This window comes from Rhinolophus sinicus, chromosome 17 (assembly GCF_057876585.1).
Source record: "Rhinolophus sinicus isolate RSI-liver-muscle chromosome 17, RSI-T2T, whole genome shotgun sequence".
NCBI classification, from domain to species: Eukaryota; Metazoa; Chordata; class Mammalia; order Chiroptera; family Rhinolophidae; genus Rhinolophus; species Rhinolophus sinicus.
The window spans coordinates 104,136,400-104,151,358 of record NC_142517.1 but is presented as its reverse complement, the minus strand read 5'-3'; the positions used below and the strand labels follow the sequence as shown (position 1 = coordinate 104,151,358).

Genomic DNA, 14,959 nt, shown 5'->3' with positions numbered 1-14,959 from the left:
CAGGCACCTGACACCTTAGCCAGACAAGCCACCCAGAACTTTCTTCTCAAAATTGAAAACACAGCTACATCCCCCTGCCTCTGCATCTTCTCCCCACACTTACCCCTCAGTAAGCAACGCCCAATGACTCCACACTGTCACCACCCACCTGCCTTACCTGGGTCCTAGGCCCTAGGTGTGTCCCTAAACTTCCCCTCTCCTGGGCCTCAAGCACTTCCAGGCAGGATGAGACACTTCTCACCCTTCATATTTCCTCTCAGGCCAAGAAATCTTGCTTAGGGTGTGGGGTGGGAAAGCTAGGAAAATGACACGGCAGGAATACAGAAGGCACTTACTGTCCTAGGACAAGAGTAGGTTCCATACTCTGTGCAGTTCTGCCCCAGCCAAGCCACACAGGGCAAGTGGCCCCAGAAGGGGTGGCCTTATTTTACTTTTCTGAACTTTTCCCACTCTGCCATGTTTCTAACTGGGATCCTTATGTTTGTGTACTTGTTGAGTCTCTTGACTGAAAGGTGCTATCAACCCTTTTCCCCACATCCTATCACCCATCAACTCCCCTCACAGACACCCCAGCACAGCTCTGAGATGTCCAGCCAGTCCTGGGCTCTCTGTGAATGCCTCCTGATGATGACCTGATTAGAGGTAAACTGGCCAAGACCCCAGGCTCTGACTTTGGGATTATACTGAACTGGGGTGTGGCCTCAGATTTAAACTGCTGCTTAAGACTGACATTTAGATTGAACATCAGAGAATACTGTCTCCCTCTCCCCAACCCTAGGCTAACAGGCTCTGAGTAAAACAGGGAATTCTAGCTGGGAATGCTGAGAGACAGATTCCCTCTGAGGATCTTAATAAACCCTCTGACAAACTAGCCCTCATCTTCAATATTATGTTTTCACTAGAAGAATTTGAAGCCTGGGGTAACCGAGGGTAACTATAACCAGAAACTGCAAACTGAACCCAACCCCTGACTAGATAAATACAGGTACTGAACAAAAGGAAAGGCCAGCTCATCAAGCATTAAAACGCAATCCCCTCACTGTGCCTATGGCTTCCTTCTATGAGTGGCACTCAGGTGCTCTTTGTCACACTGCTCAGGATGATCACTTAGACTCCTTGGTTATGGTGGGGGCTCAGATCTAGTCTGTCCTTCTGCAGATAAGTTTTCTTACTCTTCTGTTATTATCCTTTTGGCTCCATCCGATTTCTGATTTCTGGAGTCCTGCTGTGCATAAATTGAAGTTGATGTATCTGTTCCTCAGGAATCACCTTTCCCTTTATACTTTGTATTTATCTGACTTCTGGGAAAATTTCTAAAATCCCTTTACTTTATTGTATTATCTATTTTATGCAATCACCCAGTGTCTCCATCATAGTTTTAAAATGTGTTCATCATATTTTCAACTTTATTAACATTTTTGCCTCATCAGAATGTTCCTTTTCCTCTACTGCCTGTTCCAGAAATAAATAGGCAACATTCCTTCAAATCTCGCTGACATTATAAATAAAGACATTTGTTGAAATTCCTGGTATTTTTCTCATTTAAATTCCTAGTTTTTCACGTGTGATTTTTCTCTTTACAAGTGATTGTTTTTCTAGTATTTGAACTTAAATGGACTCAGCAGATAGTGTATGGGTTTCTGCCCAAATCTTCCTTGCACAGTTAAAGAAAGAAGAAACTATTCAAATCAGTTGTAGTTTTACTTCGCTTCATCAGATGAATTCTACGCAGAAGCAGAGGAGTAAGGGGAGTAAGAAAAGGAGGGGGAGGGGAAGTAGCTGTGACAGAAATAATGTCATTACCTCTAGTCTCATTTTGAGTGGGTTGTGATACCTGATAGCTGGCCTGGAAAGCCCTCCCCTTCTCTAAGTGGCATAACTAATGCCACCAAATCCAGCTATGCAAGTACTCACTTCACCTGGCATGCTGTCTGTACCATCTACAAACTGAACGTGAGCGCCATGGTTACTTCTCATCATTGGAATCTAGCATCTGGTGAATTATTTTACTAATGAAAAGTGGTCTAGACTTAGCTTTTCCTGTAGCTCTCTTGCCATCCCAATGTTCTCAACATTAGGAGCTAGCGTGTCGGTGGAATTTGCTGAAGATGAAAGGGAGTCTCTCCCCTAAGTACTGTCCTAAGCACATTTTTCATTTGCATGAAATTAATGGGTTGGGCATCTCCTCTGACTCAATCCAAATTTCCCTACAAAACAGAGTGAAAAATTCCTTTAAGTTTGTGACAGATAGAAATCCTAGTTTCCAGCACAGGTATGGATGCTCTTTTGAAAGGGAAGGGGGTGGTAAATGTGTAAGGTTCAGAACACCATATGAAGTAATTGTTCAGTTTTAAAACAATAACATGCAAAGAAATATATCAATAATTTTTTATTTGTTTTTGATTGTTGGTGATAATAATTTACTAGTCCATTATTGCAGTTTATACTCTGATAGAATATATATGTTTAATACCTGAATGATCTCGTAACAACCATGTTCTATGAACGATAGAATATAGGCACTAAGCGTACTATGTGTACATAATTGCATCAAAAATTATAACAATACTCTAGTTTTAGATTAACTCTTTACATGTGTCTTTCTTTGGGACAGAATCGTCTTTTCATTGAAACTTACCAAAAATTAGTCTTGCCAATATAAAAATCTTATTCATAGAAGCAGATCAGCTTACAGAAGTTATAGTGTAATTTGCTGAATTAAAAAACAATGTATTTTACTTTTCTTTGGTAATATGAATAGAACATTAGTTGAACATAATTGTAAAGGAAACTGAAGTTTTGTTCATTTTTAACTTTTTTGAATATACACTTTGCAAAATAACATTAGTTGTTACCTACAAAATAAATTATAACCAGAGTTAATAAAATAATGTATAATTTTGTTAAAATTATTTTAATTTTGCTATAAAAATTGAAAATACCAGAGTATAGTTCAAAGCAATTTATCAAAGGAAGTTTAGTAGTTAAATGTTAAAATTCCTATGTTCTGTCTCTGAAATGCACAATGGAAAATAAAATGTATAAAATCAACGAAAATATATAAAAACACTTATGAAGTGATACAGAAAATAAACTATAATTTGAAAAGTAAAATAATATACCTGCATCACAGTGTAATTCACACATGCTGTTAAGTCAATTCAATAAAAAAAAGAAATTCCACTGAGTTTTACATAACAATCAATATGCAGATTTCACATTTTCTGAAGAGATTTTTATTAATCCACTACCACACGCCTGCTCTCTGTTCTCTGTTTCCACTGCTTTCAAAAAACATGAAGTCCTAAATAAAAACAAAATACAGAAATGACTTCCGGCAACAAGCCAGATATTCATTCTCAGATACACAAATGCTAAGGGATATAATGAAACACAGTAACATATCTGCTAAGCAAGAAAAACTGACTGTAATAAGTAGACCTGGGAAAAGGTGATAGCTTCAGCTTTCTATTTTAATACTAATCAAATCCTATAATTCTATTCACTTATTAATGTCTGCATGAACCTCTGGTAATTTCTCTAAATTTCACTTTTTCTCATGTCCTTCAGGATGTTCTTCTTTCAATTTTTCTTCCTCAACTTTCTGTACTCCTTCTCTAGTAATACAACTTTTCTTTATGACTGGAATCCCATGTACAACGTGTAGATTTTTTCCACGGGAATGATAACCATCTTAGAGTTAGAATGCTTCTCAGAAATTTTTTGGCCCAGGTTTATGATTTCTCTTCCAAACTTGTCCACTATGTTCCCCAGCTTGTCTCACTCCATCATCATCTAACTAGACCCTCTCCTTCATGACGTATGTCAAATCCTATGGATTTTATCTCTCACATCCACCATTTTCCTTTATTCCTTCAACAGAAATAATTTAATCCCTACTTCCAAGCACTTGCAATTGCACTACCGCAATTTTACCTCTCTTCAATCCATTTCTCAAACAGTCACCAGGATTTAGCTTTCCAAAATTTGGGTTTGTAACTATTTTACTTATACTTAGTTTAAAACTAACCAGTTAACTAAACAAGTTTCAATATCCTCCCAATGTGTAAAAGAAGTTGCCCAATCCTTAAAAGTCCTTTAGAAGAAGCCCAATCTATCCCATAGTCATTTTCTAAAAATCCCAAGTCTCATCTACCCATACACCTCAGACTGCCTTCTCTTGCCGATACACACTGTATCTTTACTTGTGCTCTGTATAACTTTGGTTATACCCCTAAGGTTAAGGTTAAATTTTACTTTTCATGTGAGATAAACACTTCTTGAAAACGCAATTTTTAAATAGAACTGTGGTTCTATTTAAAACTTTATACAGAAAATAATACTGAGCCTATCCCAAGTTAGATGGAATAACAATAAAGTCCAAATAACCAATCACTCAGATTCACTTGTTAATATGATCAATACATCCCCTAGATTCTCCTGCCTTCACCCCCATTACTTAAATGCAAATGTGTGATATCATACCATTTTATATTGAAATATGAGGTGTGATCAAAAAATACGGTGAATGTTTAAATTTATTTAAAAAATTATTACAGTAGAAGACACATTGCCATTAATCCTTTTTAAAATACCCTCCCCCACCTTGCTTCGAACACACTTATCCGATCGTCCTTGCCACTTTCTCAAGCAGTTCTGGAAGTCCTCTTTTGTGAGTGTCTTTAGTTGCGCTGTCGTGGCTGCCTAGATGTTCTGAATCATTTTGACTTTGGGGAAGAGCCAGAAGTTGCATGGTGCCAGATCCAGTGAATAAGGTAGATGAGGACACACTATAATGTGTTTATTTGACAGAAATTGCTGTACCAGAAGCGATGTGTAACGTGGAGCATTGTCATGATGGAGGATGATTTACGGGCACACTTTAAAAACACACCTTCTCTCAACCGTAGCTCACACCTGACTGACTGCACTGAACAAGTTGAAACTTGTCGCACACTATTACTAAGGTTTGACACGCCGCTTTCTGTATTGAAAATCCCTGCCTTTCTGCTGGGTGGCACTCGGCAGCAGCATTCACTGTAGTTTTTGATCACATATCGTCCTTCAGTATGTGACCCTAAAAAATATGGACTCATTTTCACATAACCATAATATATCTTAATAAGTCAATCATCAAATAGCCAGCCAATGTTCAAATTTCTGTGAATACCTGTAAATGTCTCTTTTTCAGTAACCCTTTATTACAAGTCACACTCTTATAGAAAGAAGTATGTGAACTTATGTGAAAAAAACTGTAAATGTCTTTTTATATTGGTTTGTTAGATTCTGAGTCTACCAACTCTATTAAATTGATGTCTTTTAAGTCTTTCATTTTATTTTCATATTTTTATTTTCCTGATATTTATTTGTTGAAGTACCTGGATCCTTTTTCTATATATTCTCTCACTTTTTGTTTTTTTCTATTTGCACCCTCAAGTACATGTTTAAAATAGTCACCTTAGTATTCTAAACCTTGCTGCACGTTGGAATCACCTGGGAGTGATCTGAACAACCTGGAGGCTCATTTCACCTCCAGAGGTTTAGATTTCTGCCCAGGTGCAATATCGACACAGGGACTTTGAAAAGCTACTCAGGGGTTCCTACTGTACAGCTAAGGTTGAGAACCACTACTTAGTCCCAGGAATCCTTGACTATGGCTGCATATTGAGTCACCTGGGGAGCTATACAAACTTCTGAATATGAGCCTGTGATTTAGTTGAACTGAGTTGATACTTGGGATTTTGAAAAGCTGGCTAAGTGAGTTAGTGGGAGACAAGTTCAGAACCACAATTCTGTCCCACGTAATTCCTCACAACTGACAGTGCCATCCATGGCTTGATTAGATGTTTACTCTTAATGACGGTGACATTCCTATATTAGATTATTTAATTTTAATGAATCAGGAGGAAATCACCTGTTTCACTGAGTCTTATTCCTTGTAAGCCCATATTTGAAGTCCTCTCCAAAGCACCTGTTTTTTTTTAGATAAAATCCCCAAAGACCAGGGCCTTTCCGTAATACCCCAAAGGTCCTTCTATTGCCCTATGAAACTGAATAGATTTACAGAGAAACTAGTCATTTGTGAATCCAGAGTATCAGGAGAAAATGGAATTTCAGAGCTAGGATGAAATGGGACCCCTTTAAAGAAAACTTATAAATTTAAGCAGGCCGTTTAAAAATGTACAATTTACTGAATCATTTCAGAATGCTACTAAAGAAATCATCTATACCCAAGATTAGCAAGAATGGACTTACAATGAGGAAACACGCGCCCAGCATCACAGCTTTCATTTTCACATCAAGGTCTAAAGGGAACTGGATCCCAAAGTTATCAGCATCTGTAAATGCTTCTCTCACCAAACCAGTCCACTGTTTGGAAATCTTGCCAACCACATTTTCTTCATCAAGAGATTTAATCTAAGTTGGAAAAAAAAAAAAAAAAAAAAGACGGTCTTAAATAATTCTAGAAAACTAGTAATAAAACAACATTAAAAGTTGGAATAAAATAATGTGCAATACCTAACTATGAAAATTCTACCACTCTTTATTTTAGATGCATATAAATTCCTGTATTTATTTATAGACACATGAAAAAAATGGTTTCTTTGGTACAGAGAACTAACTTATGTGAAAGTAGTTTTGCTGAAATATTTGACATTCTCCATTATACATTAAGTTCTTTGAATTGATCTAAAACAAAATTTAAGCAGGAAAAGATACAAATATGAAATGTTTCTTTGATGAAATTTCTAGAAGCCATCAGGAAAGTAGTAAACTAAACCACCATGTGACATATCTGCTTTAAGAGAAGCACAGAGAGTTAGTTGACACAGGCCGAGTGTTTCAATGTGATGGTGTTTCTCACCATCAGTAGGAAAACATGAAGTACTAAGAGCCTGGGAAAGAGGAGGAAAGTATCCAGTTAAGTAACTTGACCAGATTCCAAATGCAGGTTAAGGGTTAGGGTAAAACAGGAAGGTGGAAGAACAATGAAAAAGGAAGAGTGTATTAAAATAAGAGCTCCAAAGTAAAATTTTTCTAACTTTACAATTCTGCCTGAGGAAAGCCCAGGGCCATCAGAAACAGTTGAACAGATGGTAGCTGGACAAATGTACCTACCACGTGGGCATGTGGGATCTGAATGGAGCCACACTCATCACGGGGTGCACACGGTAGGGCTGTGTCAACCCAGGAAGAGAAGTGTCTTTTTCAAAGGTATACAAGGTAGCACACCCTTTGAAGCCCTAGCTCAGGTTGGGAGCTGCTAATTAAATGTGTAGTGTCACATCCCGTAGGACAAGAGCTGTGCACAAGGCTAAGAAAGACAGTAGACGAGAGTAGAGTGCAAGCGGGGCCAAGGGACTGCAGCCTTAAGGACTGAGCCCGGAATCGGGCTAACACATGGCTTTTATTAGTTAAGTGTGGAAAGAAGTAAAGCTTGTCAATCTCAAGATCTGTGAATCCCATACATTACAATAGGAAACTGATTTAAGCCAATCACCCTTGCCTGTAGGCAGCTGAACTGTAAGTCCCAGGATAAGTACTTCCCCAAGGGACAAAACCTTTATGCGTATGAATAGATGGAGAGCACATCATTGAATCTCTTCCCTTGCAGGTGGTGGGATGGAATGCAGCCACAGATGCAGAGGCTCTCCTTAGTCGGGGGGAAGGTGGGGGGCTGTGCCCACTTCTATTGACCCCGCAAGTTCCCCAGATGGTCCCCACGTGGCTTGTCTGGCTTGGGTTGCCCCCGCCCTGTGGGGAGTCCTACCTGTCTTTGACTAGCCAGCCATCTTTCTGGGGCCAAACAGGGAGACATAAGGTGTAAGCACAAAGGTGAAGCAAAGTCCCTGAAAGGATCAGTCTCACAGTCTTACCTGCTTTCTTTAGGGGCAGGTAAGAGAAGACAAATGGGTAGGCTGCTGCATGGCAACAGTGTGGAAACTAAAAACAATTTACTCATTTTATTTGGGTGTGAGTAGTTAAGTTCTTAACAAACCTGAAATAAACTTTCAATATGAAAACTGTGATAGCATGGATTACTGTTCATCAATATTCACTCACTCTCCCTCCCACTGTAAGCCTAGTATACTTCCCAGAACATTGATATTTAGCCTTGGCCATGTAACTTTTTCGACCAATGGAATGTTGATGTAACATGAACAGAGACCTTAACCATGGCTAAGTGGTTTGGCCTGGCTCTTGCTCTCCAGTGATCAGTTACTAGAATAGCATGATACAAGTTGTTATTCTTGCTATATAGCTCCAGAATGAACATACCTGGAGCAGGCCTGTGGCCAACTTACAGCCTAGATCAGAGCCATCTAGCTCTGGTATACCCGCTGAAACACAGCTGACATGCAGACCCATAAACATGAATATAAATGCAAGTTGTTTTAAGCTACGGAGCTTTAGGGGTTATTTGTTATGTGGCACTACTGTGGGAAAATAGACTGATACAAATTCTCTCTTTTGATATGCTAGTGTTTTACTTGCTAATAGCTGTCATCTAAGCATTTGCAGCTAGTAATAAAATCATGTTTTATTTGTTAATTTAGTTATTTTTAATTTTTGAGATATTTTACAATGAAATAGATAAAAGATAACTTATCAGCCACCATAATCCTACCACTAGACTTAACAGATATTAACATTTCCCCTCTTTGATTTCTACAGCAAGATATCTACAATTTATGTAAGAAGCAGAATATATAATTTTATAGAAAGATTCAGAAATGTGCAAAATGAACTACAGCTGAAAAGTCAACCACACTAGATAATTTTTAACTAAATTCTAGATAATATTTTAAAAACAATGTTTTCTGGGATAAATTTCTATATAATGAAATGATTTCAGCTTCTGGAATAAATAATCTGGTATTATATTAATATTAAATTTAAATTTTACTTATTTTTAAAAAATAATTGATAAAGGTATTCTAAAAAGAAGTCTATAGGCTCATCTCATTATAAAAAGTATGCAAAAAATCCAAGTAGGACGTTAGCACATAGAACCTAGGTAAGAATATACTATAATAAATTGTAAAATACTAGAAAATCATATAATTAAAAACATATAAGTGTACCCACAGATGCTGAAAAGGTATTTTATTTATTTACTAATTAAGCATTTATGTAACATCTAGTATATGAAAGCATGGCATATAAATGCTTTATGAGTATTAGGTAATTTTTTGCTTTGTAAGATATGTACTATAATTACACAAAGTTTTCACATAAAAAAAACTGAAGCAAAGAGTGGTTAAGTAATTTGTCTAATTTCACACAGAAAAGAAACTGTCAGGATGGATTTCAAACCCAGGTGTTCTGCTCCTGAGTCTGTATTCATGACCATTATGATATTCTGACTTTTAGAAAGTTAAGTATCAATTCTTAATACAAATCTAGGTCAGGGGTCAGCAAACAATGGTTAATGAGCTAAATCTAGCCTGTTTTTGTAAACAATTTTATTAGGAAACAGTTACACCCAGTATTTATGCTTTTTAAAGATTTCTTTCATGCTACAATGGCAGAGCTGCATAGTTTTAACATAAATATAAAATGTTTTCTATCTTGTCTTTTACCAAAAAAAAAAAAAAAAAAAAAAAGTTAGTTCTGCTGATATGAGCTCTAGATAAAATGAGAATTAAAAAACACTGAAAATTTTTTTAAAAACACTGAAAAAACACAGTCAATATCTAGGTTATGAAACATTTGTTATTTCATCAAAGGAAATCAAATTAAAATCATCAGTAGGTATTCCCACAACTGGCATTATTATTTAATTTTGCTGTAGTAGGCTGGGAAAAAAAAGGCTAATTGGTAACTAAATATTAGAAAAGCTAAAATGACTTCATTTGCTCTGATTTTATGCCTAGGAAAACCAAGTAAACATAGCAAAAATGACTTCTAAATTTAAAACTTGAATCCAGGCACATCACTGAATAAAAGGTAATAAAAATAAATAGTTTTCAATACTAGTAATAAGTCCCTAAAAATACAAATATTTCTTCTTAATAATAATGCTTATAAATTACTTAGGAATAAATTAAAAATAAAAGTTGTATATGCAAAAAAAACCTATATAGTCTTCTGCAGAATACAAAATTAAATATGAATAAAGAAAAATATACAACACTTGTGAGATGAAACAGGTTTAGCATCATAAATATGTTAATTAAAAATTATAAACAGATTAATATAACACCATTGTTATTGTACCAATTCTAACTTCTGAACAATGGAATGAAATGACCTTAATGTTCACAGGAAAAGAAACATTTGATAACAGCAAGGAAATATGATGAAGAAGACTAGGAAATTGTTTTGCTGTGAGTAGATATAGGATATGTCATTAAATCACCATAGTTGAATCATAAGCCACTGCTGTAGGAACAGATAGTTAGATCAATGAAACAGAGAAGAGAATCGAGAAATAGATCCCATTACTGATACGAATTTATGGTATTTCAATTTAGCAAGGAATTAATAGTTTACTTAAATAAATAGTTTTTAATAAATTGTGACAAGTTGCCTAGTCATCTGAAAGAAAAAGAATTGTTTGATCTTATGTTGTACAAATAAAATTCCAAGTGAGTTAGAGATTTAAACCTTAAAAAGATTAAAAAAAAAAAAAGAAAAAAAAAAAAAAGAGTAGATAAAGATAAGGTTGGGGAGAACTTCATAATCAAGACAGGAGAACCAGAAGCTACTAAAATATATATTTGACTATGTAAGATTTAAAATTTCTGTGTTGAGATATATACAGAAGGTGCCAAAAAATGTATACACATTTTAAGAAAGGAAAAACTGTATTAAAATTGTAATACTTAATACCGATAACAAAAGATGAATACAAGTCACATTTGACTTCTGCAATTACAAGAGGTGCTCAAAGTGGTTACCATCAGTGTCCAGATACTTCTGATTACAGCGAACTACTGCTGGAGCAATGATGACCAAAGTGTCCACTTGTATACATTTTTTTGGCACCCCAGTGTGTGTGTGTATTTTTATGATATCTCTCTCTCTCTCTCTCTCTCTCTCTCTCTCTCTCTATATATATATATATATATATATATATATATATATATCATAAACAAAGTCCAGAAAAAAATATTTGTGTAAAATATTTTCAAATCAGAGGACAGATGTCTTCAACACACAAATTACATTTATAAAACGACACAAAAAGATTAAACAACCCGATAGATAAAACAGGCAATAGGTATGGATAGACAATTCAAAAAGAATAAATACAAGTAGTCAGTAAACCTAAAGTAAAATGCTCAAAATCCCTAATGGTAAGGGAATTACATATTACAGATAACCTCCTCCCCTCCCCCCACTTGTTGATATGAGATTTCCTTTGATGTTTGCAATTTATCTAAGCTTTATCTAGGTGTCTTTTTCTTATTCAGAACTCCTTGCACTTTCTGAATCTGAGGATTCATGGCATCAAGTCAGCAAAATTCTGTCATTTATCTCTTTGAATATTATCTCAGTACATTCTGTCTTATCTGCAGCTCCTCTTTAGCATATGCGAGAAGTTGTTTATTATAGCTTCCCTGTCATTTCAATTTTTTTGAGTCCCTTCAAATTTATATTCCCCTTTATTTTCCTCATATTGATCATCCAGTTATGTAATTTTCTCTTCATCTGTATCTAATTTGCATCTCATACTTTCCAATGGGGTTTCATCAGTGACTATCCCTCATTTCCAGGGGTTCTATTTGGCTTGTTCACAAATCCTCCTGTCCTTTATTATGAGTCTCATTCTTCCTGTTATATTTCTTGTTTTGTCTCTTTAATGTTTGTTTAGGTATTTCTTATATGATCGATTGCAGATTATTCTATTATATGCAGTTTGTTCTTGGAGTGTTAGTTCCTAGAGCCTTATGTCATTTTTTAATCTGCCCAAATGAAGATCGGCTATTTCTGTAGGAACAGAGGGTGCCCTTCATGATTGATTTCCTTGCGTGTTTTTGCATTTGATTCTGCCATCTGCAGCTATCCCACTGGTGATATCTCACTTGGGATACATTTGTATGTTGTTGCTGCTGTTGTTTTTCTTCATTAAATTTTGTTTTAATGGGTCTCAAAATTCTGGGGCAGATTTTTGGTCAAGTTGTTTCCATTAAAAAGTACCAATTTTAAAAACTAATCATTTAAAAACTACCACATGCACAAAAAACCAAATGGTCCACAAAACAGTCTCCTTTCCTTCTGAAGGGTTTATGATGCATTGTCATCATTAACTAGTCTTTCACTATTAAACTTAAGTGACCAATTGAGAAAAACAGTTCTGAGACCGTTCATCCACCACTGATTAAGACTGGGGTGGCAGGTATTGGGGATAATACTCATTTAGCCTTCTGAGCTTTCTGGGCAGACGTGGTTACCTTGCCGGCTCCAGCTGCCTTCTTGTCCACTGCTTTGATGACATCCACAGAAACTGTTTGTCTCATGTCATGAATAGCAAAATGGCCCAGAGGATAGTAGTCAGAGAAGCTCTCAACACATGTGGGCCAGGCACCATATCAACAATGGAAGCATCACTCGATTTCAAAAACTTCAGGCCATCTTCCATCTTTTTCTCTGAATGATGGTCAATCTTCTTCAGCTCGGCAAATCTGCAAGCAATGTGAGCTGTGTGAAAACTGAGCACAGGTGCATACCTGGCATTGATTCGGCCTGACTGGTTCAGGATAAGCACCTGAGCCGCGAAGCCAGCTGCTTCTATTGGTGGGTCATTTTTGTTGTCACCAGTCACACTGCCATGACGAACATCTTTGACAAACACATTCTTGACATTGAAACCCAGGAAGAGCTTCACTCAGAGCCTCATGGTGCATTTCAACATTTTTACTCCAGTTATAACATTGACCGGAGCAAAGGTGACCACCATGCCGGGTCTGAGAACACCAGTCTCCACTCGGCCCACAGGGACAGGACCAATACCACCAATTTTGTAGATGTCCTTGAGGGGCAGATGCAAAGGCTTGTCAGCTGGACGAGCTGGTTGCAGGATGCAATGCAGAGCTTCAAGAGGCGTGGTTCCACTGGCTTTGCCATCTTTACAGGTGATTTTCCATCCCTTTAACCAAGGCATGTTAGCACTTGGCTCCAGCATGCTGTCACCACCATTCCAACCAGAAATCAGCACAAATGCTGCTGTGTCTGGGTTGTAGCCCATTTTCTTAATGTAGGTGCTGACTTCCTTAACGATTTCCTCGTATCTCTTCTGGCTATAAGGCGGTTCAGTGGAATCCATTTTGTTCACACCAATTAGTTGTTTCACACCCAGTGTGTAAGCCAGAAGGGCATGCTCACGGGTCTGCCCATTCTTGGAGATACCTGCTTCACATTCACCAACCCCAGCAGCAACAATCAGGACAGCACAGTCAGCCTGAGAGGTGCCCGTAATCGTGTTTTTGATAAAGTCTCTGTGTCCTGGGGCATCCGTGATGGTCATATAATACTTGCTGGTCTCAAATTTCCACAGGGAGTTATCAATGGTGATCCCACACTCACATTCAGCTTTCAGTTTGTCCAAGACCCAGGCATACTGGAAGGAGCCCTTTCTCAATTCAGCAGCCTCCTCTCACATTTTCGATGGTTCTTTTGTCAATCCTACGTCTGTAGACCAGATAGCCAGTATTGGTAGACTTGCTGGAATCTACATGTCCAATGACGATGATGTAGCTATGAGTCATTTCCTTTCCCACTGTGGCTTAGATTTAGTGGTGGTTTTCACTACACTGTGTTCTGGTGGCAAAACGTTGTGAAAAAGCAAATTTCTATGTTGTGAGATTCCTGAACCATAAAAGTGGTATAAATTCAGATTCCAAACTCATCTAGTGGGCTGGACTGGTATATCAGTTTCATGTAGGCACATTTCTTCCTACCAAGAGTCCTGGAGACAGATTCCCTTATCATCTCCATGAGATAAGAAATCTAACTTATCTTTCTTCTATTCACCCCTTGAAATAATCTTCTCACGGCTTCAATTACCATCAGTATGCTGAAAAACCCTCAACTTTTCCCTCTACATACCTGAAATCCAAAACAACTCAAATACAAATTATTAGTTTCCCATAAATCAACTGTTTCTCTTCCAAGATTCTTAACTTGGCCAATGACATCGTTATTCATCCAGCTTCTTAATCCTCAGACATCAGAATAATCTCCAAATTTTCTTTCATCCTCAACTGACAACAAATCCACGAATCAGTTTCAGTTAGTACACTCATTAAATGTCTTTTGAATTATTTCTTCCTATAGAAAGACTCCTGCTGTGTCTCTAAACCAAGTTGTCATGCCCACTGACACCCAAATGGAATTCATGTTCCACCATGGTCCCTCATATTGATAATTTCTGCTTTCAAACTTCCCATTACCTAGCTTACAGAAAATGTTTCAAGGACAATTTTCTCAATCTCCTCAAAGATGGTACTTAGTAGCACCACTGGATTTGCACAGCAGTTAATTTGGTACATATAATAGATGTTCTAAGGCCTCCATTGAGAAGGATTGCTGGATGATTTCTACATTTTTTAGCATTAAGTATGCAAGTTTCACAATTCAGTCTGCCTTGCTTCACCAGTATTTTCACTTATTTTCCACAAATATATGTTAGCCAAACTTTTTTTAATATTCCCAGAAAGAACAATCAGCTTTTTACCACTCTGGATCTTTGATAGGAATGATAATCCCTACATAAGAACTATTATTATACATAAACCTATTAAGTCTTTACTCATACACAGTATACATCCCTCCCCCACAGTCCATATCCCTTTGTAAGAATCTATACAAAGTCTCTATTACATCATATGAGTTTTCTTAGAATTGTCTGCCTCCCTCATTAGACTCTTAAGTCAGTGAGGGGAAGGATTCATTTTTATATAACCAGGGTCTAACACAGGAATTGGATATCATGTGACTAGATGACCAAACA

The 14,959-nt window shown here is 36.9% G+C and overlaps 1 protein-coding gene across 8 annotated transcripts in view; it reads right to left on the bottom strand.

Moving 5' to 3' along the window:
- Positions 1 to 2,374: 2,374 nt before the first annotated feature.
- Positions 2,375 to 14,959, bottom strand: part of PLSCR1 (phospholipid scramblase 1) — a 34,767-nt gene continuing 22,182 nt past the window's right edge. For 5 of the 8 annotated variants that reach the window (XM_019748913.3, XM_019748915.3, XM_074333974.2 and 2 more), the window contains 2 exons: positions 6,256 to 6,417; positions 3,115 to 3,304 (listed from right to left, as the gene is read on the bottom strand). In XM_019748913.3, coding sequence (XP_019604472.2) covers positions 3,248 to 3,304; positions 6,256 to 6,417 — 219 coding nt within the window. In that variant the 3' untranslated portion in view covers positions 3,115 to 3,247. Of the gene's footprint in view, positions 5,078 to 6,255; positions 6,418 to 14,959 lie in introns of all 8 variants that reach the window. The other 3 variants (XM_019748919.3, XM_074333977.2, XM_019748918.3) reach the window with 3 other exon arrangements.